The sequence below is a fragment of the Brassica rapa genome, chromosome A08 (assembly GCF_000309985.2).
Source record: "Brassica rapa cultivar Chiifu-401-42 chromosome A08, CAAS_Brap_v3.01, whole genome shotgun sequence".
NCBI classification, from domain to species: Eukaryota; Viridiplantae; Streptophyta; class Magnoliopsida; order Brassicales; family Brassicaceae; genus Brassica; species Brassica rapa.
This window is the reverse complement of record NC_024802.2, coordinates 1,177,508-1,205,506: the sequence shown is the minus strand read 5'-3', so window position 1 is coordinate 1,205,506 and position 27,999 is coordinate 1,177,508. Positions and strand designations below refer to the sequence as shown.

Here is a 27,999-nt window from a genome sequence, read left to right as displayed (position 1 = left end):
ATCTGCCCCACACGATGTATATCTACTTCAGTCAATAAAAGCTCCAATCATACATACATACATGTGTATATAAACAATACTCATCCACGCACACTCTTTTAACGTCCTCCTCTTTGACTTTTTACTCAAATCAGAACAGAACCAATCATGAGATTCAGATCTCTGATCTCTCTCCTCTTCCTCCTCTTCTTCACTTCCTCCGCTTACGCTCGACTCGTCTCCCTACATCCATCTTCCACTGATCTCATCTCCGATGGAGTCAACGGCGAACCTCTCATCAACTCCAGATCGATCATCAAAACTGTGGTCTCTGCCGAAGAGAAAGAGGAAGCTTGTGAACAGACATATGGGTTCATGCCGTGTACTAAAACAGCGCTTGGAAACGTGTTCTTGATCTTGGTTTATGGGTTTCTCATGTTCACGGCGGCGACGTATCTCTCCGCCGGAAGTGAGCTTTTGCTCGAGATCTTGGGTCCTGGAATCGTCGGTGGCTTGTTTTTACCGATGCTCGGAGCTCTTCCTGACGCTATGCTGATCATGGGTATAGCGAAAATGTTCCTCTTTTTTTGTCCTGAAAGTTTAAAACTTTCGAGATTAGATTCCGACAGGTCCTTTGCTTTACTAATTATGTCGGAGAAAGACAGATTCTTGTCTGAATTTTGAAAAAAAAAAAAAAAAGTGAATCTTTGTTAGGTTATGTGGATCAAATAGCGAGTGACTATGATACTTTGATGGTAACTGATGAGCTTGTCACAAAAAGAGAATCTTTTATTTTTTTGTGTCAAGAAAACTTTTTTTTGGGTGAAGTGTTGATCTTTGCTCTTTTTTTTTTATTTTCTTGATTGGTCTTGAATCTTAAGTATGTGTTGGTGTTTTGTTTCAGTGTCTGGTCTCTCTGGAGACGCGGCAACTGCACAAACCCAAGTCTCTGTGGGAATGGGTTTGCTCGCTGGCTCCACCGTTATGCTTCTCACTGTCATCTGGGGAACTTGCACTGTTGTTGGCAAGTGTGACCTTCGTGATTCCATTGCTGTAAATAACCAAGACACCAAAGGCTTCCATCTCAAAGGTAACGGGAGATTAGACTTATTCATTTTTGTCTGTGACATATACTTACTGTGTGTGTGTTTACATCTATTTTTTTAGATTCTGGTGTAACTGTTGATGTTTGGACCAGCTATGCTGCAAGAATCATGGCTATATCGGTTATACCGTTCATCATTGTCCAGCTTCCACAGATGTTGGACTCAACTTCTGGAAGACATTTGGCTGTGTTGGTTGCTCTTATCCTCTCGGTTCTTATGTTGATCTCATACTGTGTATATCAGGTACATAGCCAGTAGACTGTCTCTTTGTTTTCTGCTTTTCTCCATCTTGTTTATGAGATTTATTTTTCCATTGTATGATGATTATCTAATAGGTCTTCCAACCATGGATCCAAAGGAGACGGCTTGCTTTTGCAAAGCACAAGCATGTTATATCAGGAATCTTAAGGCACTTGAAACAACATGCTTTGGGAAGGCTTCTTAATGATGAAGGTCAGCCTGATGAACATGTCATTCGAAGGTAAGTCAAATGGAGAGAGTATAAAAAGTTCTTTTAGAATTTTACAATAGACCTGGGCGTTTTTACTCTAAACCGAAATCCGATCCGAACCCTTATAAAAATTATCCTAATGGGACTTAAGAGTTAGGTACTTTGGGGCTTTGGTACAATACAAACCAAACCGAAATCCGAACTAGGAACCGATAGAATCCGAAATTATCCAAAATTAGTTAAATATCTTAATATTTATATATATATGTTAAGTTAATTTAGACATTTATAGTATTTTAAAGATTTATTAACTCGACCCGGGAATGGGAATATAGTTCCGATCGACTCGAGCAAAATTACTCAATTTAAATATTTCCTAACTAGCTTTGGCTCAACCCATCATTTTGGTGCATTCCGCTAGACCAGAGCCATAATCCTTGAGTATCGTTTATCTCTTTATTACTTCACTTGGTTACACCATGGGCTTAAATTTTTATCTGTTTAATAGGTTGTTTGAGACAATTGATGCAAACAAGGACGGACACTTATCAGCAGCTGAGCTTAAGGCGCTTATCATTGGAATCAGCTTTGAGGATATAGATTTTGACAAGGATGATGCTGTGGGAAAAGTTCTTCAAGATTTTGACAAGACTCTTGATGAACAAGTTGATCAAGAAGAGTTTGTCCGTGGGATTAAGCGTTGGCTTATTCAGGCAATGGGAGCTGCTGGTCCTTCTGGTCCTGATGCCGGTCCTCGAACCATGAAGTTCCTTGATCATTTCCATGTGGTAAGAAAGAGAGAGACACTGTTGATACCCTATTTTAAAAACCTCTATGGAACTAACTTTTAGTGTGTTTTGTGCAGCAAACAAAGAGAGAGCATGCTCTGTTGGGAGACAATGAAAATGGCGAGAATGATGAGGAATCAGGGGAGGTTGCAGATCCAAAATGGATCACCATTAAAGCAGCTTTGTTGCTACTTTTAGGAGCAGCCATTGCTGCTGCGTTTGCTGATCCTTTGGTCGACACAGTTAACAACTTCTCCGCAGCCACAGGGATCCCATCTTTCTTCATTTCCTTCATTGCTTTGCCTTTAGCCACCAACTCAAGTGAAGCTGTCTCTGCCATCATCTTTGCCTCTCGCAAAAAGATCAGAACCGCCTCCTTAACTTTCTCCGAGCTATGTGGTGGAGTGACAATGAACAACATTCTCTGTCTCTCTGTGTTCTTAGCGATCGTTTACCTTAGAGGATTAACGTGGAACTTCTCATCAGAAGTGTTGGTGATCCTCATAGTTTGTCTGGTGATGGGAGGTTTTGCTAGCTTCCGCACAACGTATCCTCTATGGACATGTTTCATAGCATACTTGCTTTACCCATTCTCTTTGGGTCTGGTCTATATTCTCGATTACTGGTTTGGCTGGTCTTAGTTCAAAAGATTTGGTGACATGAGTGAGTTTGTTCTATGGCGTGTTTTGTTCTTCTTTATTTCTTTATGTTATGGGTTTGAGAGTGTATAAGCGTAAAGTTCAGCTCCTGAGATTTGTCAGTGATGTTGTTTGAAACACTATTAATAAAACTGATACATTATATTTCTTGTTTCTTCGGTGCATATTCCTCTCCTACTCATTTTTAACGTTCTTATGCTGATGGATGTTACCATTCTTTTTTTTTTTTTTTTGACAACAGGATGTTACCATTCTACTGTTGAAAAAATGGTAGAGATCAGTTGTATTCTCATTCAGAGGCCTAATATGAGATGAGATGAAGCAACTGATAAGTGGCTATTGCTACTGATGTTAACGTAAGCTTAGATATTCTACAACTACTATGGATAATTTGCTTTCATTTTGTGTTAACACATGATATAATTGACGAGGTCCCGTAGCTCGCTTGGTCTTATGAGCTGAATGTCACGGGTTCGAGCCCCGCCGGGACCATATATATGGTCATATATGCCTTTGAAAATTTAAAACGTTTAGTTTTTAGACCCAAACTTGGTTAGTTGAACAAATCAAAGAAAAAAACAATTTTCAAAACAGAACCAACCTGATGGTTGGACTAGGTTCGACTATGAACCGGTCTTATAACCGGATTGAATCTAACAAATCATTTGACTATGAACGGGTTTCATAACATGATTGGTTCTTAAAACTATTGAACTGAACAAAAACTTTTCGAACTATAAAAAACACAAAATTTAGTTTATATTTATAATATTCTATATTTATTTTTTATTTATATTTTAAGTACTTTTAAATTCATATATTAAAATATAATTGACAAGGTCCCGTAGCTCAGTTGGTTAGAGCGTTGGTCTTATGAGCCGAAGGTCGCGGGTTCGAGCCCCGCCGGGACCATATTTGTCATATTTGCCTTTGAAAATTTAAAACATGTAGTTTTTAGACCCAAACTTGGTTAGTTGAACAATAAAAAAAAAACAATTTTCAAAACCGAACCAACCTGATGGTTGGACCATGTTCGACTATGAACCGATTTCATAACCGAATTGAATCTAACAACTAATCTGACTATGAACGGGGTTCATAACATGATTAGTTCTTAAAACTACTAGATCCTTTCTCCGCGCTACGCGCGGATAATATATTTAAATTTGTTACATTTATCATTTTTATTTGTATGTGAAGTTTTGCATATTAAATTATATATAACTAATTTTTAAATTTGATTTTTTTTAGTTTGAAGTAAGTATTTCTATTATATGTAACACAATTAATTAATAAAATATAAAGAATCAAGTCCGAGATTTTAGAGTTATGCAAAAAACAAATAATTATGTATAGAACATAAATTATCTTAGTTTAAAAGATCAGAATCTCATCTCGAATAAATTTACGAAAAGAAAAGTATTCCAATAACCTACTTAAAATATAAAATCCCCTTTTTAAAAAAAAGCGTTCTTAATAATATATTTTTTACGTGTAATAGTTGAAAACTGACAATTGAATATCGATCTAGAATATTATTTTAATATATCTAATGGTAAAATATTAATTGTAATAAAAAAATTTTGAATTTTAATATATCTAATGGTAAAATCTATTTTATTAACATAATATATTTTTATTCATTTATTATTTCGACGTTACAAAATATTGCTTTTGTTTTATTTGTATATTATTTTTTTAATAATTTAGTTTCTTTTTAAGTAAATTTAAAATTATCAAGAATATAATATATTTAAAATTATTAATTTAAATATATTCAAATATGATGTCTCATTTTTATGTGTGTTTGCGTTAAGCATATTTAATTTGTAGTTTATATATTTAATAACACGTTGTTGCATGCCGTACTATGATTTTAATAAATGTGTTGTCATTTCATTTTTATTACTACTAACATGATTTTTTAGTGATCAGTGATAATGTATTTTTAATGGTTATGCATTATATTTTATCGTATATTTTATAACTCTTCATGCTGACACTTTTTTAGAATCATTTTAATTAGAAAATAGGTTTAAAGATGTAAATAAAATTGTGTATATTGTAAATTTAGACTTTTTAGTGTAACTGAGCACTATCAATTATGGAAATTATATTATGATTTTATTTTACTAAATCTTTATTTATGTTTATATTTTTTGTTTTATTTTGTATTTTTACAAATTTATTGCCTTATTCTTTAATTGGAAAGAATTGTTATTTCTAATTTTTGTTTCATATACCTTAAAAGTCTTCGGGTGATTTTTGTTTGTTTTGTTTCTCCAATTACAATGTACAGTTCGACCGTTTTTTTTTTTTGGATCAAACTACTAATATCATCAGATAGAAAAGCTTAAACTCCAAGAATGTAGTGAGTATTTGTGTTAGAGAAAACTGATTTAGCCACTAATATAGTGAGATATTATAATATTAGAAGGTATGAAAACTCTTCTGTGTTGTCCTATGCTGGACATAATTAAATTATTGTCAATTATTTTTTTATTTGTGATAACTGAAAATACATCTTTATGTCTTTCTTACATCATCCTTAATTGGTTTATGGTTCGACCATTTTTAATATACCGAGAGTAACATAATTTTAGATGTTGATTATCTCCTTCCAATTAGGAATGCACATAATGAGAGAAATTCAAGGTGAGACCAATTTACAATTTTGTCGTCATATCTATATAGAGTTAGTATATAGATTACTCTATATGTTTCAAAATGTAATAAGTTTTAATTAAAATCTATAATATTTAAAAGTTATTACTTTAGAAATTTTTTATTTAATATATAAATTTAATCAATTACACAGTAATTAACATAATTTAATTGACCACACAATATTCAATAAATATAAAGTTACATTGAAATATAAAAATAATTTATATAGTGAAAAAAAATACTTTTAAACCATTATATTACAAAACAATGGAATATTCAAATTATATTGAAACATTAGAATAGTTAGAATCAGAAAAGCTGAAATTTCAACGTCGATCATTTACGTCGGCCATGCCTTAGACCATCTCCAATGTATTCTTTTATTTTTTTCTCTAAAATAGAGGAATTTCATAATAGAGATGGATTTGTCTCTGGTGTATTTTCTATTTTCTCTTCTAAAAAGGAATATTCTTGATATATTTTTTTCTAAGTTTACCGATAATATTTTTTATTTGTGAAAGTTGAAAACCAACCTAATTTATTTTAGTATTTTATAAAATTATGATATTATTTACACTAAATATTTCTTTACAAACTATTATGTAAAAAAGATATATTTATATAAATAATATATTTCACTAAAAAAATATTTTTGTTATAATTGTTTAAGTAAAAAATTAAAGGATCATTTTGTAAAAATAAATAGAGAAGGTGACATGGCAAAAATAGAGTTTCTCATTGGCCGATTATTTTCGCCTACATAGACACTCTATCTGAGGCTTATATCCTCCACTTTTAATTAAACTCTGTAATATTTAAAAGTTATTACTTTAGAAAACTGTCATTTAATATATAAATTTAATCAATTACACAGTAATTTACATAATTTAGTTGGCCACACAATATCCAATAAATATAAAGTTACATTGAAATATAAAAACAATTTATATTGTGAAACAAAAAATACTTTTAAACCATTATATTTTAGAGCAGATGGAATATTCAAATTATATTAAAACATTAGAATAGTAAGAATCAGAAAAGCTGAAATCTCAACGTCGATCATTTACGTCGGTCATGCCTTAGATCATCTCCAATGTATTCCTCTATTTTTTTCTCTAAAATAGAGAAATTTCATAATAGAGATGGATTTGTCTCCGATGTATTTTCTATTTTCTCTCGTGAAACAGAATATTCTTGATATATTTTTTTCTAAGTTTACAAATAATACTTTTTATTTGTGAAATTTAAAAACCAACCCAATTTATTTTAGTATTTTATAAAATTATAATATTATTTACACTAAATATTTCTTTACAAACTATTATGTAAATAAAAATATAATTTTATTTATATAGATAATATATTTCACTAAAAAAATATTTTCGGTTCTAGTTGTTTAAGTAAAAAGTTAAAGGATTATTTTATAAAAACAAATAGAGGAAGTGATATGGCAAAAAAATAGTTTCTCATTGGCCGATTATGTTCGCCTACGTGGACACTCTATCTAAAGATTATATCCTCCTTTTATTACAACACTTTTAACTGTTCATTTAAAAAAATTAGATATTTGTATAATTATTATAAATCGTTAAAATAAAATTTATTTTTTCCACCGGATTTCTGAAAGAATTTTGAAAATCTAAACTCCAAACGTAATTTAAAACTCTAAATTCTAAGAAAATTTAATAATTAAACTCAAATCTTAAGAGTATACCTTAAACCCTATACTACAAACACCAAAACCCAAATTTTAAAATAAGTTATATTTATTATATACAATTCTTAACACAAATTTTAAACTTTAAACCCTGAATATTAAACAAACTCTTAATATTTAAACTATAAACTTAACCATAAACTTTATTCTCCATGAAAATACTTTTATAATTTAAATTTATAAATAACAAAATTTTAACCTTAGACTTTATATTTAAATATAAAAAATTTAAATCCAAATATAATAACAAATAATAGTCATAATACAAATAAATAAAAACTGTTTTCTCATTGGTTGATAACAAATAGAATGTATCATAGTAAGTGTTATATTTCATGCTTTGCGTGATAATTTTAATGCACAATTCATATTTTAAAAAATTTGTTTAATATTAATAAGGCTCAAAGGAATTTATTATGTTTTGCTAATCCATTATGTATCAATCTAGATGCTAGACTAAAGCTGAGTTGAAACACATGACGAATCCTAACATTTGGAAAAAGAAAGAAGACGCACAGAACAATATTCATTAAGTTTCAGAGCAACTTAATATATGCAAGCCCACAGAAGTCCATTAAAAACACAACTTAAATTAACTTTTTTCGTGAAGAGTATGAAACGTGGCAGCACTTCATTGGCCGATTTTTTTTGAAGACGTGGCAGCCTCACCATTGAGTATATGCCCCTTTTAGTATAGTATAGATTGAACTGAACAAAAACTTTTCGAACTATTAAAACACACACAAAATTTAGTTCATATTTATAATATTCTATATTTATCTTTTTATGTATATTTTAAGTACTTTTTAATTTATATATTAAAATATAATTGACAAGGTCCCGTAGCTCAGTTGGTTAGAGCGTTGGTCTTATGAGCCGAAGGTCGCGGGTTCGAGCCCCGCCGGGACCATATTTGTAGTCATATTTACCTTTTGAAAATTTAAAATGTTTAGTTTTTAGACCAAACTTGGTTAGTTGAAAAAATCAAAGAATAAGTCAATTTTCAAAACTGAACCAACCTGATGGTTGGACCAGGTTCGACTATGAACCGGTCTCATAACTGGGTTGGATCTATCAATTAATTTGACTATTAACGGGGTTCATAACATGATTGATTCTTAAAACTATTGAATTGAATAAAAAAACTTTTTGAACTATAGAAAAACACAAAATTTAGTTTATATTAATAATATTATATATTTATATTTTATTTATATTTTAAGTACTTTTAAATTCATATATTAAAATATATTGAATCAAGTTATTGAATCGAGTCGAACTATATTAAACATTTATCCGGTTTAGCTTCCGATCTGGTTTCAAAACAAGCTAATGTGACCGAATGGGGTCCATATTTTCATATCTTCTCACTATTATCTATCTTGGGTCTGGGTCCTCAATTCTTTTTCTTCATCTCATCAAATAGATCAGATTTTGTTCTTCTTCTAATTATGGATTGGGTTTAATTTAGTCACAGCAAAAGTTGTAACGTCAATGATCAGTATAAGAAAGATGTCACATTGACAAGATTGGGTTTAAACCACTACCTAGCCCATAATCAAGTTCTGAGCCATTTTTGCATTTATTTCCCTCTGGATCTATGTATTCTCAATCTAAAAACTGATCATTGGGGTATGGAATGGAATGAAAAAAAAAAATCATAACCAGTAACCTTGAGATCTTACAAGAGAAAGAGGGGACCATTCATTCTTTAAAGCTGACAACCTTTTTACCATTTTGGTTCCATCATTTTCTTACACTTTGATATCTTTATAATTGATGAGTTCATGTCTTTTTTACACGTTCATTCCTTCTATTTGATTCCTTCTATCTCTACAAAGTAAAACCTAAAATAAAAGAGGTTTTTCTTTGAGTTCTCTTTATCTTTTATTATTTATCTTCCAGATAACCCCATGACTGAGCTACATATATATAAATAGCACATATGCATTTGAATGAGAAGGCCAAAGAAAAAAAATCAAACACATTTTCAACGAAACTAGCATTAAGACCGTCTCCAATGGTTTACTCTATTTTTTACTCTAAAATAGAGTAATTCTATAATAGAGTTTGAGTTTGCTCCAATGGTACTCTATTTTAGATTAGAAAATAGAGTGATGAACAAACAAAAAACAAATTACTCTATATTTGGAGTAAACTTATTTTTCACTCTATTATAGAGTGAAAAATAGAATACCACTAGAGCATTTTTACTCTAAACTCTATTTTAAATTAAAAAATAGAGTGAGATTGGAGATGCCCTAACTCTATTAGTTTAACTTTCTTATGCTAATTGATCTGAAAAGAATAGAGACTTGCTCTTCCTTTTCAAGTTTCCTTCATTTAGACCAACATGGGGTGTCTTCATGTACTACTCTCATGTCCCATTCTTCTTTACTCATTAAAGACTATATGTCACACTCAATTTGGTGGATCTCCTTCACCCTTCTTAAAAGTGTAGTATGTGTTAAAAGAAGGTAGACATTATTGACACTAGTCACTCAATATCTCTTTTGCTCTTTTTTCATTAAATGTTTTTTCCCCTTTATCTTTGTACAGACACATGATTCTAAATCCCGAATTCCACAAAAGCAAACACATGCAAAACTCTGTCCATGGAAAATGACTCTTCTTCATCAATGGGGCCAAAAGAAGTGATTAAGAAAACACAAGAGCAATTATTGTTCCAAATTCCCTTTGCCACTCAAAGTATTAGCAGTGGGAATGAACCTAAAACGTAAATAACAAATGTTTTAACATTTCGATGCAGATTGATCTCATTGGGTTTGGCAGAAGAAAAAGAGAAATAATTCTTGAGTAAAGCATTAAAACCCACATGGAATAAAGGACAAAAGCTTGGGATTTTAACTTCAAGTGGGGTTAAAAGGAGGTTTCCAACGCAATCAAAAGAGTATAAGAATTTGCAAATTTATTTAATACAAGAACGTATACGCTACAAAAACAGGATACAACAACACAAGATGTGAGCTATGCGTGACTAGAAGAACACAATAGAGTTTACAGAAAATGGTTTAATTGATCCAAATTGGATTCAAATCATTATAGGCTCGGTTACATGAAAGAAACAAGAACCTGAAACTGTTGATAACACACATAAGCATTCGATATCACAAAAACACAACAACAAGACACACATTCCTTATTACACAAAGCTCCCTGAAACGTTAACAGTTTGATGAATGGAAACCATTTTTGTTGCGCAATCTTATGTTTGGGATCTCGTTCAATGTCGAGAATCAGATGAAGCAGACGAGGGCTTGTCGCCGTGACCATCTTCCTCACTCAGATACCGTGCTGGTATTGCTGATTGGTGAATTGCCGGAGAAATATGGTAAGGATGGTGATGATGATTATGATGATGATCATGGTAAGGATCAAACCAAGCACGAGGAGGCATTGGTGTGTTAATGGACTGAAGGGGACCCCTCTGAGAAAAAACCTGACTTTGTGGCTGAAACGACGTCGTTGTCGCCGGAGAAGCAAATACAAACCCTCCTCCACCAAATGCGGCGGAGTCAGCTGCTCCGCCGTTGTTCCACGTCACAAGTCTCTGCATTTTCCCAAATTCCGGCGACTGGTCGCAGCTCGCCGTCGATGAATCAAACACTAACGGATTGCTCTGGCCGGAGAACAGAGCATGCTCTGTTTCATCGGCGAAAGCAGGACCATTTTGGAAGGAGTGAAGCGAGAGACGAAGATCTTGGCTTTGTGCATTGGCTCGTGACGACGGTGGCGGATGATAATCCGGCGTTGAAAGAGACGCCGGGAGAAAACTCGACTGATGATGATGATGCTCTGTTTCTTTTCCGGAACCACCGTGGATTCCCGTCTCCGGCGGAGGAATTACGGTTTTGGGTCTTTTGGGTTTGTTTGCAGCAGCTTGTCGGATTGTGTCGGCGGGGTTCCACGGAGGAAGCTCGGCGAGGTTATCAATGGCGGATTTAGCTTTCATGATGAGCCAGTCAACAGCTTTGCTTGGTCGATCTAAACCGAGTCTATCTTGAACATCGTAGAACTGAATAGCCGTTGGAGCTGAGAGCCTCACGCGCCGGTCACGTGGTCCTTTGGCCGTACAGACTTTGCTGTGTCTGTCTTTTTTTCCTGTTGATCGGACAATGTGACCTCCTTCAACCTCCACGATCTCGCCGCAGCCACCGTGTTCTGCCGCGGTTGAAAACACTGATTGGTGTCTCATTCCGAGAGGATGCGGCGACGAGGGAGAATGTATTGAATGGTGGTGGTTAGATTCTTCATCAGCCATTGTTGAGCATATTTAGGAAACTGAGGTGTTGGGATGATGAGGAAGAAGAGAGTGTTTGGTCATGGAAAGATATGTCATCTCATAGCTGTCGCCGCATTTCTGCTTTTATTTCGTTTTTCAAAATTACGTTATAATCATTTTTTATGAACTGTGTCTGTATGTATACTTGTATATTTTATGCATTTTCGTCTTTAGACTGTGATTGGAATTGTATACTTGTATGTTTCCGATGAATTATGAAGTTTTATACATATTTGTCATTGTTGAAAATATTACATCATACTTGTATTTTTTTCAAAAACATAAATAAATCATAATAATAAGAGTTTTTAACCTTTTAACACATATTAATAAAACAAAAAATTGATTATAAATACTTTTGTGATTAATTATTTAAAATAATTTAGTAAATTCAATTATTTTTAAAGTTTACAATTTATTATCACCTGATAAATCTTTACCGAAAAATTTTAAAATCTATATTTAAAAATAACTATTTGTATAACAATTTATTTTTGAAAAACTGAGGGAGTGGTTTACAACCACAAGGTAGATAATTTTACCATGAGTGAGACATGTCCCGAAGAGGTTTTAGTGTTAGTGGGGTATGAAGGGTTTTACAAAAAGCAGACCTTTGAGCAAGCCATCTGCTGACACAAAAAGCAAGCCATCTCAGTTCACATGTGGTCATACACCGATCTTTGGTTTGGGTGGGTGAACGTGAAACCAAAACGTTGCTTCTTGGTTATGTTCGAAATCAGTGATCCACTAAAAAAAGAGTGACAAGAGCACTAAGAAAACGTCAGACATACCTATAAGGCTATGATCATTATTATTTTTTGGTATGACTATTATAATTTTTCTTGTTTTGTTATCAGTTTATTTCCAACCACTTTCCATAGAGACACCGACCATGTCCTGATTTTTCAATATAAATACTCTACTTGTTTTGTATGTTTCGATTCTGTGACATCATTTTATCTATAAAGATCGTATGATAACGTAAGCGGACGCCCTATTCATGAAATAATGATACTGCACAAATATGTACTCCTACTCCTACCAGTTGACCAAAAATAAAATGTACTCCTACCATTCGACCTACTATACTAGTCCACCAGTTTGTCAGTAAGTGCGTTCACTCCCCCGTCACCCTCGCGGTCAATTATCTCTCTTGTTTTTAGTTTGTCAACCTTTTATTTTGGAGAAAACATTCATTCAATTATTTCTGTAACAGAACTAAAATGAAAACTGTACACAGTTATTTCGTCCATTTCCTTTCAAAATGGACAGGGTTTGGGATTTTGTTTCTCATATATGCAATGTTGATGCATAATGGTCTGATAAATTAGGACAGAGTTGGATCTTTCGTGATGATAAGGGACATGCTAGATGGATATTTGCAAAGGCTTACCCTTGTCTCTTCAACTATGTAGAAGCAATAGCACTCACATGAATTGTCAACTATATTAGTAAAATCTTTTCCGAATATGTTCAAATTGAGAGTCACTTTTAAGTCATAAAGGATCCTTAGTCAAGACAAACTTTTAAGTTGCTAATTAATTCCCATCACGTAATCTTATTAGTCTATGATCGTGACATTTATTACGCCATTTTCAATAACAGATAACATAACTAAACCATCACCACAATACAATCTGGCAGAGACACTCGAGGGAATAGTTGGTACGACGATCCTATGCATCATGAGTCTCTAGTATTAGCTAACAATATGATTTATCTCTCTTGCTTTGTATCTATCTCAAGTAAACCATGTTGCTCGTCAGAGCAGGAGAGGCACAAATTGATCCATAACATGGTTTGTTTGATTTCGCTTGCGTCTTTAACAAATCCCAACAAATTCACTAATTTCTTTACACTTGCAAATGCTTCAGCACTACTCTGTGAATTAAAAGGAAGTTCCTCATGTTGGTTTTAATTCAACTTGCTTGAAATTTATATTCTTTCGGCATTTGAAGAAGTTAGCACTCACATGCAACACAATCATATAATATGAATTCTTTTCAGCCTCATCGAGAAGCGCATCTACCACCATCTTGACTTTAGTAAATGCTACCACGTCCCAGCACAGCAATGACGACATTTGCTTTCGCGCACCTCAAGACATCAATGATAGCAACAACTTCCATTTCCTACAAACCATCTGATACAAGAATCTGAACAAGAAAACAACTGAAGAATGTTGAACGAAACATATACACATCAGAAAAGGTGTGACCAGTTTCCCTGTCAACTTTTTTCCATTTCGATACTCATCATAGAAACCACCTGGAGTAGCTAGCTTCTCATACAAAATTCTCACAGATTAAGGGTGCCAACAAAGTGGCTAGGCAGCAACTGAAAGTTAGATGTGGGGTACTATCAAAGGACCAACTCATTTGGTTAAGCTCAGTAATGGTGTACTCATCAGCAGGGTTGGGACGCATCACCTGTTGTCAAAACGGGAAGAAGAGAATGTAAGACTATGAAGCACGGGGACGGCAATTCACTGCCGTCTCACGTACCAGATGCGCTTCCGGGACGGGGACGTGGTGGGGACGGCTTGGGGACGTTTCCGAAACGTTTCAGATAGAGCTGGGATGACAAAGGTTTTTGGGGACGTGTAGCTAGGTTGTGGAAACGTTTCTGATGTAAATCCAGTATCGATTTTTACATTTATTATGTCATATTTTTGGAAAACAATTGAAAAACAAGGAAACACATCCTTATATAAAGGATTATGGTTACAAAGTTTTAAACTATCTTCTTTTAATCTTAAGCAAACCCTTATTATCTTTTATCTTTTTCATCAATTGTCATTTCTCCACGTCTAAAGAAAACACAGTAAGTATTACAAACTAAACAACACACTTACGTAAGAATTGGCAAACGCAAAACAGAGTTTGTAATACTTACTGTGTCAATTGTCATTTCTCCATGGAACAACGTCAATCCTACCACATGTGAATAGACAAGTGAAACATTGACTTAGATTCCCGAAATTTGTTGTTCAAAAAAAGAAAAAAAAAGATTCCCGAAATTTAAAAGGTAAATTTATATAAATATAGACCTGTGTTTAAAATGGCGCATGGCGCACCAAGGCGAGACGTGCCGAGCCTTGCGCCTCGCGCCATGACGTAATATGGCGCTCGACTTGAAGAACATTTTAGTTACGTCTTGTTTTGTATCGGAGAAGAAATTTAGAGAACACTTACGCAATGATTGATATACTAAATTTAAATAAGATGTAAGCTTTATTATACTAGAGAGTTCTAACCTTAAGCAAAAACCTTGAGATCTATATTTATGTTTTACGTAACTTCTCTTTTATAAAGCTAGGGTTCGGCGTTTAAGTTTCCCCGGTTAAGTTTTTTTAAAGTCTAAGGTTTAATTACTAATTAAGGCTTACATGGTTTAGATACGGTTTACATTAATCTCGCCTTACGCTCGCCTTCGCCATGATCGCCTTCTCGACAAGGCACCCATGGCGCGCGCCTTAGGGAACCCACCCTCGCCTAGGTGGTACATGGCGACAGAGCCATCGCCTGAGTGCGCCTCGCGCCATGACGCAAAACGCGAGCGCCATTTAAACACAGATATAGACTCGAAAAACTGTCAACTTTTAATTAAAATATTTACTAAATTGTTTATAACCCAAAAATCTTAGTACAGGTCATGATCCTACCACAATAGATTTTACTTGTGAAATAAGAAGCTCATGTACCCAAAGCGTTCAATTGCATGTAATCTCTTAAAAACAATCAATGAACACTGGGCAGAGGAACTAAATCTGGAAAGTTTCAGACTTTTATAGACTTCAGATTCAAGGAATTAAAGAAATAGCGAGGTCAAGCAAAGGTTGTACCACTTAATTATATCAAGTTGCTGCCCTATACTTAGTAGAATGTTACCATCAAATATTAAACAACTACTTTGTTGACAATCATGATGTTCAGAGCCAAAATGATAAACACTGCTCTATTTGTGAAAAAAACTTGGAGAAATAAGTCAATAAAGAGAGAAGTGACATGTGTTATCACATAAACTATATACCCAATTATTTGGATTGATGCATTCTATTTATTAAACAACTAGGTAGTTTGTTGTACGTTGTACTAAAAACTATTAGATTGTTTGTTGTACGTTGTACTAAGAGATTTTTCATATAGTTTTTAGGGATGAATATTCTTATATCCGTTCGGATTCAGTTTATCTATTTGGATTTTGGATTTTTAGAGTTAGATATTTAAATCTTATTCGGATATTTACAAATTTTGGTTTGTATTTGTTTCGAATCATTGCGGTTTTGGTTCGAATTCGAGTTTGGATACCCATTTTAATTACATATTTTTTAACAAAACTCCCGATATAATTAATTCTCAAAATCCAAAAATAAAATAATATAAAACATAAAAATGAATAATATAAGACTAAGTATTTAAATTTACATAAGAATTAGTTCAATTTAAATATTTGAATGGAAAACAAATAAATATTATCAGTATTTTGAACATTTACTGTTATTTTTAGACATTTACTTATGACTATGTTGACAATTTATAGATACTTTCATATTTTGAATATCTAATAGATATAAAATTTTAAATAATTAATATATTTAAGTATATAATTGTGATTTAGATATTTTGGTATACAAAATATTTTAGTTTGGATTAGATTCGAGTCTGGTTATCTGGATATTAAACTTTTAGATCCCTCTGAGTAATGAATCAGTTTTATTTTGTGTTTAGTATTATTTTAAAACCCAGTTTGGTTCAGTTCTTCGGATCCAGATATTTTACTCATACTTAATTTCTTCTATTAATATAAAGCAAAATAAAATAAATGTAAAACAAATATTCTTGGCTTATTTAACATACATAATTATTGGACTATACTTCAGAATACTAATAAAAAATTGTTGGACGTCGTATCAATATTGGTGGGCAAGTTGACAGTTAACGTAGACTATAACTAATAAGGTACATTTTCTCATAAAATATTCGTAGTAACTATAATAAAAACACGATACAATCAAGTGAAAAAGGTTAGAGTTGCCTGTAAAATAATGTGATCTCTTCACTCGGCACATGAATTTTGTTTTTCAATCGATTTCAAGAATTTTCTTTTTTTTTTAAAAGCTTTTCTGATTTCTGATATTTTCTGGCAATCTGATTATGTTTCTAATTCTTAGTCTGATATGAAAATTCTGTAAAGAAAAATCAATACTTAACTAAACTAAAGATCCGACTTCATGTGTGGTGTTTTTTTTTACTTCAGTTTTCTTAAGTCATAACCAATCACGATTATTTGTTGCTTTCGTGTAGAGAAACCTCAACTATGGCCAAGTTTGTCAAGATATGAAATTTTCAGTTTTTAAAAATATTTTTATTACATCATTTTAGTTTATGCCAATATTAATAATTTTGTATTTCTTTTTTTAAAATGATATTATTCAGTAGTTGTAAAGAGATAATTTCAATTCACTAATACAAAAGTTAAAAATGAGTTGATTAAAAAATAGTGTGTGAACACATTAAATTGTCAGCGGCGGAGATAAAAAAAGTGTGTAAACGCATTAATTGTTAAACTAGAGTTTAAACCGCACATCGTGCGGGTATATTTTCATTTTATAAATATTTAATTTTGATATTATTATATAAATTTAAATAAATAATTTATATCTTAGTGTTATGTATTTTATAACTCTTTACTTTTATTTTTTAGGTTTCTTATTATTTTATTAATATAAGAGTTTGTTTTATTCAATTTATCTTTTTTATTACGTTTTCAAGTTTTCATGATTTGAAATAATCAAATAAAAAATATTCTTCAACATATGATTTTGGAAAATATATAGCTGTAGAAATAAAATTTTAACATATGTTAATAACCTCATTTGTATAAACAAATATGACATGATTAACAAATTTGAACCCGTTTTAGTGGTAGATGATAATTTATTTAAACGAAAGCATTATATTACTTAATTACGAAATTAATTAATGCAATATTTAATAAAAATTATTTAAAAATTTAGTAAGATTTTGTTAGATTTTTCTCAACAGATTTTGTTATAACTAAAAATAAAATTCAAATCTATAGTTAAAATTAATTTATTATTAATATTCCTATTAATTATTATGTCATATTATGTGATTAATGAAATGGTCCTAGTAGACTTCTAAATAGTAGATAAATATGGTACTTCTCTTTTAATAGAGAAGATGATTGTGAGGCCGACAAGTCATCATATTCAAATTGAAATCGATGTAAAACTACCACATGACGAATATAATATGAATGCATTAATGATAAATTATTCTCTTTTAATATATAAAAATATTATATTGATACTTTTTTTTCTTAAAATGAATACTTTAACAAAATGACGAGTTACTACCCAACTAAAGAAAACGAACCGAGTTATCATTGGTTTTGGTGGATATATCCCTTATATATTAATTGAAGAACATTTGAAAAGATGTAACCTCAATTTTGTATTAATTAAAAGAGGCTCCAATGCATAGGTGGCACTCAATTAGGTAGTCAATTACATTCAATTGAAAAATAAGTAGGTCCACATTCGATTTTTATATGTTGTTAGATACATAAGTTGGTCAAACTATATGATATAATGATATGATATGCTATTTTCTTTCCTTAAATAAAACCTACGGAATTACCATAAATGACTAATAAATATATGACAATTAATGATTTTAATAATAAAGATTTGATAACAATTTATATCTCCTCCATCATTTTTTGTTTAATTTTATATTATTAAAATAAATTAAACAATCAAATTAGCTATAAAAGTAAAATTTATATTTTTTCGTATATGTTATATTTTGAATTTTTAAAAACGACAATAAATGACTAAAACTATTAAAATTATTATGTTAAAAATTAATGATCAATGGTTTAACATTTTTATTATAAGAAGATACACATGATTTTAAAACCATATGAGTAAAAAATATCATTTAATAATAAAAAAAAGTATATATATATATAGATTAAACACTATATACCATAAGATTACATAAATATTTTAATATTAAAACTTTCAATGAATTTTCAAGAACATTTATAAATTATAAACTTATTAAAGATTTCAGATTGAAAATTTTGTTATCGATGATTTAAATATTTTGTTATAAAACGATATGAATGATCATAGAACCGTATGATTATAAATTCTTATATAATAAATAACTATACAAAATATACTATTCTTAGAAAAATAGGTTGTTTCATCTTAATTTATATTACATTTTTATTAAACTAACTATCGAATTGATAAATAACGTACCAAAAAATGTTTTGCTCTTTCCTTAAATAAAAGCTACGCAAAAAATTTAAAAAATTTATATGAACCCCCCTACAAAAATAGTGAGTTTTCATTATATGTGAAAATTAATTATTATAAATAATAAATATTTGATAAAAATTTTTGTATCTTAGTTCTTTTTTTTAATTTTATATTATTAAAAGATATTAAAAAATCACATTAAATATATAATAAAACCATTTATATTTTTCCTTATATGTTATATTTTGAATTTTTCAAAACGTCTATAAATTATTAGAAATTTGAAGATCCCACTCTGAAAATTTTGTGATCAATAGATTTTTTTTTTGTCATAATAAGTTACAAATGGTCATAAAATTGTATTAATATGAACTTTTATTTAATATTATAAGAAGATACACATGATTTTAAAACCATATGAGTAAAAAATATCATTTAATAATAAAACATATATATATATATATATATATTAAAATATATACCATAAGATTACATAAATATTTTAATATTAAAACTTTCAATGAATTTTCAAAAACATTTATAAATTATAAACTTATTAAAGATTTCACATTGAAAATTTTGTTATAGATGATTTAAATATTCAGTTATAAAATGATATGAATGATCATAGAACTGTATGATTATAAATTCTCATTTAATAAATTACTATATAAAATATACTATTTTTAAAAAAATAGGTTGGTCCATCTTAACTTACATTATATTTCTTATAAACTAACTATTGAATTGATAAATAATCTACCAAATTTTTTTTTTGCATTTTCCTTAATTAGAAGCTACGAAATTACCTAATATGATTAACGTATATATGAAAATTAATTATTATGAATAAGAAATATTTGATAACAATTTTGGTATCTTAGTTCTTTTTTTTTTAATTTTATATTATTGAAAGATATTAAAAAATCATATTAAATATATAATAAAAACATTTATATTTTTTCTTATATGTTATATTTTGAATTTTTCAAGACGTCTATATATTATTAGAAATTTGAAGATTCTCACTCTGAAAATTTTGTGATCAATAGATTATTTTTTGTTATAATAAGTTACAAATGATCATAAAATATAACGCATATGAATTTTTATTTAATAAATATTCAAACTAAACAATATATATATAAATACTAATGATTTAAAGCAACAAGATTGGCTGATCAATTTAGTCGTCCAGTTGAAATCTTTGAAAAGTATGTGAAAGACTAAAGTCAAAGTAAATATGGATTTAGAATAGTAGTTATATTTTACTAACCGAAATACCGAAAAAACCGAACCGAAACCAATCCGATATCCGGATTGAACACCCCTAATCCAAATGATGCCAAACTATTGTTTCATTCTCCAAAATATAATAAAAATAATAACTTAATCCCGCGCAAGGCGCAGATCTTATCCTAGTTAATAATTATAACGAATTAGAAACTATCTTATTTTTCATATCTTCATTTTCACTTATGTGGGTAATATTTCCTCCTCCACCACCGCATCTTCCTCTTTCTCCGGTGTTCATTTTCTGGTGTTTTATTGTAGTAGTAGTAAACAAACATGACTAATTATGTTGCTCTCGATAATGTCCGAATCCGTTTGCAATATATTGTAAAAGGGTTAAATAAGTAAATTTACATTATAATATATATATATATATAAAGTTCTACAAAATAAAAATAAAAATATTATAAAATAAATGATATATCATGCTAATATATCGAATCTCCAAACGGTATATGTGAACCAACATCCACCGTTAAGGAATGTCGCCAATGAAACCAAAAGCCACATGTTTTCATACATTTGGTCTTGATAACATGTATCTGTTTTAATCATAACAAAATCATAATTTCGTCAAATTTTATAAAAATATAAATAAAGATAAAAAAAATCAAGAAAATTAGTAAAGAACAAAAACAAAATAAATTGTTGTCCATCATGGTAACAGTGTCAATGTAGGTGAGACAAGCAACGTAAATAGCGCACAGAAAACCTCTAGCTAGATAGGATAGCTGGTGAGACAAGTCTGGTAAAAGAGTGTGCATACTATTAATCCTACCACGAAACAACCACACCCAACAAAATCCTAACTATCATATGCATCAATTATCAGTTTAAGGTAATCAGTTGTCTATTTCCATCAGACAAAGTCTTTCATTACCATTTCTAATCATATTGCCGTGAATCATTTCTGGAGAAAAGTTTTAAAGTCGGCTTTGAAGAAAGTTGTTAAAGTCGCCAAGCCAGTTTTTTATTAATTATATGATGGATTCGACTACATTGATGTTTTTATTATTGCGGGTTTTTCTATCCAACATGTAAATATATAGAACAATACAAGATGAATTAAAGAACAAATTATCTCTTCGCACAAAAAAAGAACTAATTATCTCATTTTTATTATATAAAATAGCAAAAACAGATGTTGACAACTCTGAGACTGATTAAATGGATCGACCATTTCAGTTATAAAAATATTCAAATACTAAAATTAATGAGAATAAAATAAAATCGATGAGTTGTCTTTTTTCATCAATATTTAATTTAATTGTAATGACTAGGTTTTAAAATTAATAAACTAAGCTTATTATAATTTTTAATTCCAACAACTTTATCCAAAAAAGTAAACATGGTTATTAATATAAGCAAAAATTAATAAAATTTAAGCAAAAAATAATAAAAAAGGAAAAAATATATTTAAAAAAAAAGTTATTTTCATTAAACTATATTTTTCTATCAAACAACATTATATTGATGCTTTTTTAAATATTTAGTTTTCTTAAAATGAAAATTGTAACAAAATGATGAGTTATTAACTTATTATACAATTAAAGATAAACGACCAAGTGATAACTGGTTTTGTAGTAATTTAAATACAGTATAACCTCTTTAAATTAATACTCTATAAATTAATATACACTAAAAATTTCTATAAAATAATATAATTTTATAGTCTCAAATCGAGTTTTTGGTTCAATTAGTATATCGATAAATTAATATCTCTATAAATTAATAAAAAAACTATAGTTTTGGTGTAGTCCCAACATTATTAATTTATAGAGATTTCACTGTATTTATAACTCATTTGAAACTACCTTATTCTTCATGTATCCATCTTCACTCACATTGATACTATGTTTTCCTTCGCCACCACCTCCTTCATTTCTGCTTATTTCACCCCTTTTTTTTCTTCTTAATCCCAACGCATCGCATCATGCTTCAGTGGGTTGATAATACCCTGAGGAGACTCCGGAATGTCCTCAACCAGAACCTCATGATAGTTGGAGCTGTTGTGCTCTTTTCTTTTTTTTTCATAATGGGGATCTGCTTCATTGGATTCATCATAAAGAACAAAGGTGCAGCACCAAAGTTCTAGAGGACCTTCAAAATCGTTAGCCTAGTAGTTACTATAGTTCAAAAACTCAATAATGAATAAGAATAACTCTCTTATTATCTTAAGAAAAAATGACTCAATAACTCTTGCATATCCTTATATAAAAACTTTCCCACAGCTTTAGACTCATTCAGCAAAAACTTGAAATCACTAGCAATACTGATCGCATCTTTATTACTAAACCCAATCTAACAAGGTAAACGAAGTGATGTCACCCTTTGTAACCTCACAGCTCAAAACAGAAACAGAGTCCACAATTATTGTAAGAGAATGTGAACCTATGAACTCCATGGCAATACTGTCCTTTCCTACACTAAACCAATCATAGCTTGGCCTGCTTCCTAGGCTCCGACATGAGCACATCTAGTCACCAATTTCACAAACTGATAGCAGTTCTGCATCTCCAGGTGAGAACTTCCACAATGTCTCTCTATCAGTCACGTGTGCACTCAGAGTATCATCAATGTTGATTCTCATTATTATGCCAATAGTTGTTGGAGTCTCGTTTGACCATCCAACTCCATGGTGTTCCTGTCTAAGTTTTAAGGTGAATTATTATTTGTACTTCTATTTGTCTAATATAGATTGATGGGTGAAAACATGTACCTTCTATTCTATGCTTGTGAAGTAGTATCAGCTAGACACCCATTTTGATATGTTTATTATTTATATCATTAAAACTGAGAATATAATTTTGAATCCACCCTAAAATAAAACTATTGTATTAAATATAATTGTGTATTTATTAAAAATTACATTAAAACGTGATTTAAAATGTATAAGAATCTAGAAAAATTAAAAATCAATAAAGAAATAAAACACAAATGACTATAAATAAATAATCATTCATACTATGGGAGATGCCACACAATAGTTTGAGTATAATGGGAGGGGAGGTCGAGGAGCAGAGACAGAATCGACAAGCCTCACAGCCTAAGATCGGATGGCGTCTATTCAACTATTTAAAGAGCATTTCCAACTCCACTGCAAAATGGAGTAGAAAATGCAGTCATGAACAAACAAAAAAAAGATATTACTCTATATATGCAGTAATACCTTTTTTGTTTGTTCATGACTGCATTTTCTACTCTATTTTGTATTTTTTGTTTGTAATGGGGTTGAAGATGTTCTGAGTGCTAACATATATGCAATGTTGATGAATTATGGTCTGATAAATTAGGACAGCGTTGGTCTGATAAATTATGGTCCTAATTATTTTTTTGTTCAAAAAAACATATTAGGACAGCGTTGGATCTTTCGTGATGATAAGGGACATGCTAGATGGGTATGTACAGAAGCTCACTTTTCTCTCTCAAACTATCAAGAAGCGAAGCTATAACACTCACATTTGTTGTCAACTGTGTTATTAAAATCATGTTTTGAAAATGTCAAAAAAGAGAGCGGCTTTAGAACCTTTAATGCAAGTCCTAAATGATCTTTCTTCTTGGCCAAGAAAAACTTTAAGCTGCTAAATACTATCACGAAATCTTATTTGTTTGTGAGAGTGTCATTTATTACCCGCAAAATACATTGTTTGAAAATAAAAAAGTAAGACTCAATCATGGATTTTATGGAAGGCCAGCTCTAGCCGGAAAATTGGAAAGAAACATAACCGAGTCAAACCGGTTTAACTCATTGGTTGGCAAACTTAACTCCCTTCTCAATGGAAGACTTGAGTTCCGGTTTCAATGCTTCCAAGCCTTCCTTCTCAAAGTCAGAGAGTTGCCCCAAATCAAGAACCTCCTCAACACCGTTCTTCCCCAACCTCACCTGAATCACATAACCAAACCATCATCACGCATTCGCATTCATCAACTGAGTCATGAGACCGTATGATGCACATTGATGCTAAGTTTAGAGGATTACCTTTGAGGCAAAGAAAGGAAGCTCAGTGATTGTGGACTGCACGTATGAGCATTCCACTACATCTGGAACACCATTGAGTCCCTTCAAGCATGCGTCAGCGAATAGTGCTCCAGCATATCTGTGTGACAATGATCAGATTACATAATACAAGAATGCAAAAGCAAGAATAATAATAGCACAACACTTACGCCATTGACAATGTAGCTGAACCTTTCCCTGCTTTAGCCTCCACAACTTCTGTACCTCCATCTTGGGTACGCTTGGTGAGAGCGGTGAGCACGTCACCTGACAAGTTAGCTTGAGGAGTGGCCTACATTGTTTACAAAACAGAATATGACTTAGCCGAACAGAGCTAAAAACGCGGTAAGAAATAAGAAGTTTGAGTTAGAGAGGTAACCTGAGAGAAGAGTGGGAGAATTGTAACCCCAGCATGACCACCAATCACCGGAACATTAACTTCTGTAGAAACAACAAGCATTTAAAACTTAAGAAGAACAAATTTTTAAAAGAAACTTATGATTACAAAAAGACAGACACACAAACACAAACCTGCAACAGGGACATTAGCCTTTCCAGCATAGAAAGTCTTGGCCCTAACAACGTCAAGAGTGGTAACACCAAACAACTTCTTCTCATCGTACATACCTGCCTTCTTGAATATCTCTGCTGCAATCGGAACAGTAGAGTTCACTGGGTTGCTGATCATATTAACAAGTGCCTGTTTCAACACAAAAAGAGCAACACCAAATGTCAGCCATTTGATTAAAAAATCACAAAAAGGAGACATCTTTACACCTAACAAATCAAGAATCATGCTCAGGGCTTACATGAGGGCAGTACTTGGCGATGGCAGAGCAAAGGTTCTTGACAATACCAGCGTTGATGTTGAAAAGATCATCACGGGTCATACCAGGCTTCCTGGGGACACCAGCTGGAATGATAACGAGGTCAGCTCCTTCAAGAGCTTTCGCCAAGTTATCATCTCCCATGTACCCAACAACCTAAACAATACACAAGTGAATGAACAAACTATATCAATATAAATAAGCCTTAGAAAGCAACAGATCTAGCAGAAATGAGAACACTTTGCAACTGAATCTAAGACACGATCTAGTATTGACGATGAGAGTGTATACCTGAGATCTGGTGTTGATGTGACCGACGTCAGCGGCGACTCCAGGAGTGTTGGCGATATCGTAAAGGGAGAGACTTGAGACGAGGGGATTGAGTTTCATGAGGAGAGCCAGAGGCTGACCGATTCCACCGGCGGCTCCCAAGATGGCGACTTTACGCTCGGGGACGGATCCGGAAGAGAAGCTGCGGCGGAGAAGCGACTGCTTCGCCGAGGCGGAGGATCGGACAAGCGCGGATCTGAACATTTTGCAAGGAGAGAAGATGGATGGATGGATGCCTTTTCAGTTTTGTGGTGAAGCACTTGGCGAGACACTCGATGATGATGAGATATGTCTCGACTCTTTGCTTTTAATGCTTCCACTTCCAGGGGTGTTTTTGTCTTTTTCAGAAAGGTTTTTTTTTTGGGTTAATTGCTGTGTAATAACAAACTTGGTTACTTGTTTGTAATAAAAAATCATTTGTATGTTAATTTTGTTTTAAACTAAATAATAAGTGTATGAGTATTTTAATTTAAACTTTATGCAAACATTGATGATTATTTAAAAATTAATCAGAAGCATAATTTTTTTCAAAGATTAATCTCTACTCAGAAGAGTGTACATTTTATATTACTAAAAACATGTTTAAATCTAAAACATCTTGTGTTACATTCTAATCTAGTGTTCACTTAAATCTAGAGCTAAATTATAACCTTATGATTTTGAATGTTGAGTAGAAAATAAACAACAAATGTTATACTTTAAATGTGATATCACTGTAAATTTTAAGCAAACTATCATTAGAAACGTTTAAATTATCATCAAAAGTGACTGGCTTGTATTATTAGAATGTGAACATATGATTAGCAACGTACCAAGGGCATCGACACATTCACCTAGAAGTTGCAAATAAATGATTTCGCCATTGTTCTTCTCATTGCCACGCCTCCTCGGTCGCTCCGTAAAATCGCAAAATAAAAGGAAAAAAAAATAGTAAAACAAATGGACGAAGTGGTCACAAGGTTAGTGTGAACGAATGATTCCTAACAATGACACCCAAGACAAGTCTGTTTGTGGACAAGAAGCAAGAGATTAGATCAAAGTCTTTGTCTTCAGAGAATAATCAACCAAATTCTAGTAATATCACAGGCTATGAGATATGATATGTACTTTTTACCCAAACAAACAAAAGGCATATCAAGAAAAAAGACAAAAAAAAAATCTGACATAAAACCAAAACGCTATCATGGACAGTATAGTAATATGGTATTTATCACAAATAGACAACTTAGATTTGTTATCATCTGAAGCAGATCTTTTTGTGTCAAACAATGGCTACTTAAGATGCACACTCTTGAAGATACCTCTACCTAGGGGTGTTAAAATGGGTCATGACCCATGGGTTGACCCAACCCAAATTGACCCATTAACCTAAATGAACTGTTTATTTTTGATCCAATGGGTTAATGGGTTAAAAGGTTAAATGGATTAACAAGTTAATGGGTTAACAAGTTAATGGGTTAACAAGTTAATGGGTTTATTGGGTTGGGTCAACTCTGACCCATTTTGTTTTCAATTAAAAAAAACATGAGTAAACCCAATTCTAAGGTTTGATAAAATTGGAAAATCATGAGTTTCTCTAAAGTCTAATCATTTATTCGGTGGTAAAATGCATTTCCCGCCAAAACTGCAAAATACGTTTTTCCGCCAAAACGTGTTTTTTCGCCAAAACTACAAAACAAGTTTTTCCGCAAAAACTGCAAAACTCGTTTTCCCACAAAAACGCAATTTCCCGCCAAAACTGAAAAACCAATTTTCCCGCAAAAACGCGTTTTTTCACCAAAACCGCAAAAACGTGTTTTCCCGCCAAAACCGCAAAAACATATTTTTCCGCCAAAACTGCAAAAACACATTTTCCCGCCAAAACCACAGAAACGCATTTTCCCGCCAAAACCGCAAAAACACATTTTCCCGCCAAAAGCGCAAAAACGTATTTTCTCGCCAAAACCGCAAAAACATATTTTCCCGCCAAAACCGCAAAAACGTATTTTCTCGCCAAAACCGCAAAAACATATTTTCCCGCCAAAACCGCAAAAACGCATTTTCCCGCCAAAACCGCTAAAACACATTTTCCCGCCAAAACCGCAAAAACGTATTTTCCCGCCAAAACCGTAAAAACGTATTTTCCCGCCAAAACCGCAAAAACGTATTTTCCCGCCAAAAGTGAAAAACCAATTTTCCCGCAAACACGCGTTTTCCCACCAAAACCGCAAAAAACGTATTTTCCCGCCAAAACCGCAAAAACGCATTTTCCTGCCAAAACCGCAAAAACGCATTTTCCCGCCAAAACCGCAAAGAAACGTGTTTTCCCGCCAAAACCGCAAAAAACACATTTTCCCGCCAAAACCGCAAAAACGCATTTTCCCGCCAAACCCGCAAAAAACGTGTTTTCCCGCCAAAACCGCAAAAACGCATTTTCCCGCCAAAACCGCAAAAAAACGTGTTTTCCCGCCAAAACCGCAAAAAACACATTTTCCCGCCAAAACCGCAAAAACGCATTTTCCCGCCAAACCCGCAAAAACGTGTTTTCCCGCCAAAACCGCAAAAACGCATTTTCCCGCCAAAACCGCAAAAAAAACGTGTTT

At 32.0% G+C, this 27,999-nt stretch overlaps 3 protein-coding genes and 2 non-coding genes across 5 annotated transcripts; 3 read left to right on the top strand and 2 right to left on the bottom strand.

Annotated features, from left to right (window-relative positions):
- Positions 1 to 26: 26 nt before the first annotated feature.
- On the top strand, positions 27 to 3,137 carry LOC103832685 (sodium/calcium exchanger NCL). The gene is made up of 6 exons (XM_009108743.3): positions 27 to 541; positions 884 to 1,069; positions 1,147 to 1,328; positions 1,421 to 1,566; positions 2,045 to 2,324; positions 2,402 to 3,137. The coding sequence occupies exons 1-6, from the start codon at positions 148 to 150 to the stop codon at positions 2,963 to 2,965; spliced, it is 1,752 nt and encodes a 583-aa protein (XP_009106991.1). The 5' UTR covers positions 27 to 147; the 3' UTR covers positions 2,966 to 3,137.
- Positions 3,138 to 3,821: 684 nt separating this feature from the next.
- Positions 3,822 to 3,895, top strand: TRNAI-UAU. Its single transcript has one exon. It is a non-coding gene; the product is annotated as a tRNA-Ile (tRNA).
- A 4,311-nt stretch (positions 3,896 to 8,206) lies between these two features.
- TRNAI-UAU lies at positions 8,207 to 8,280 on the top strand. The gene has a single exon. It is a non-coding gene; the product is annotated as a tRNA-Ile (tRNA).
- A 1,999-nt stretch (positions 8,281 to 10,279) lies between these two features.
- Positions 10,280 to 14,122, bottom strand: LOC103832684 (transcription factor TCP3). The gene has a single exon (XM_009108742.3). The coding sequence runs from the start codon at positions 11,650 to 11,652 to the stop codon at positions 10,615 to 10,617; it is 1,038 nt and encodes a 345-aa protein (XP_009106990.1). The 5' UTR covers positions 11,653 to 14,122; the 3' UTR covers positions 10,280 to 10,614.
- A 9,710-nt stretch (positions 14,123 to 23,832) lies between these two features.
- LOC103832683 (malate dehydrogenase 1, mitochondrial) lies at positions 23,833 to 25,712 on the bottom strand. Its single transcript, XM_009108741.3, has 7 exons — positions 25,379 to 25,712; positions 25,070 to 25,243; positions 24,792 to 24,960; positions 24,640 to 24,701; positions 24,431 to 24,552; positions 24,243 to 24,360; positions 23,833 to 24,146 (listed from the first exon to the last, which is right to left on the bottom strand). Exons 1-7 carry the CDS (start codon positions 25,619 to 25,621, stop codon positions 24,009 to 24,011), a joined length of 1,026 nt encoding a protein of 341 aa, XP_009106989.1. The 5' UTR covers positions 25,622 to 25,712; the 3' UTR covers positions 23,833 to 24,008.
- Positions 25,713 to 27,999: the final 2,287 nt, after the last annotated feature.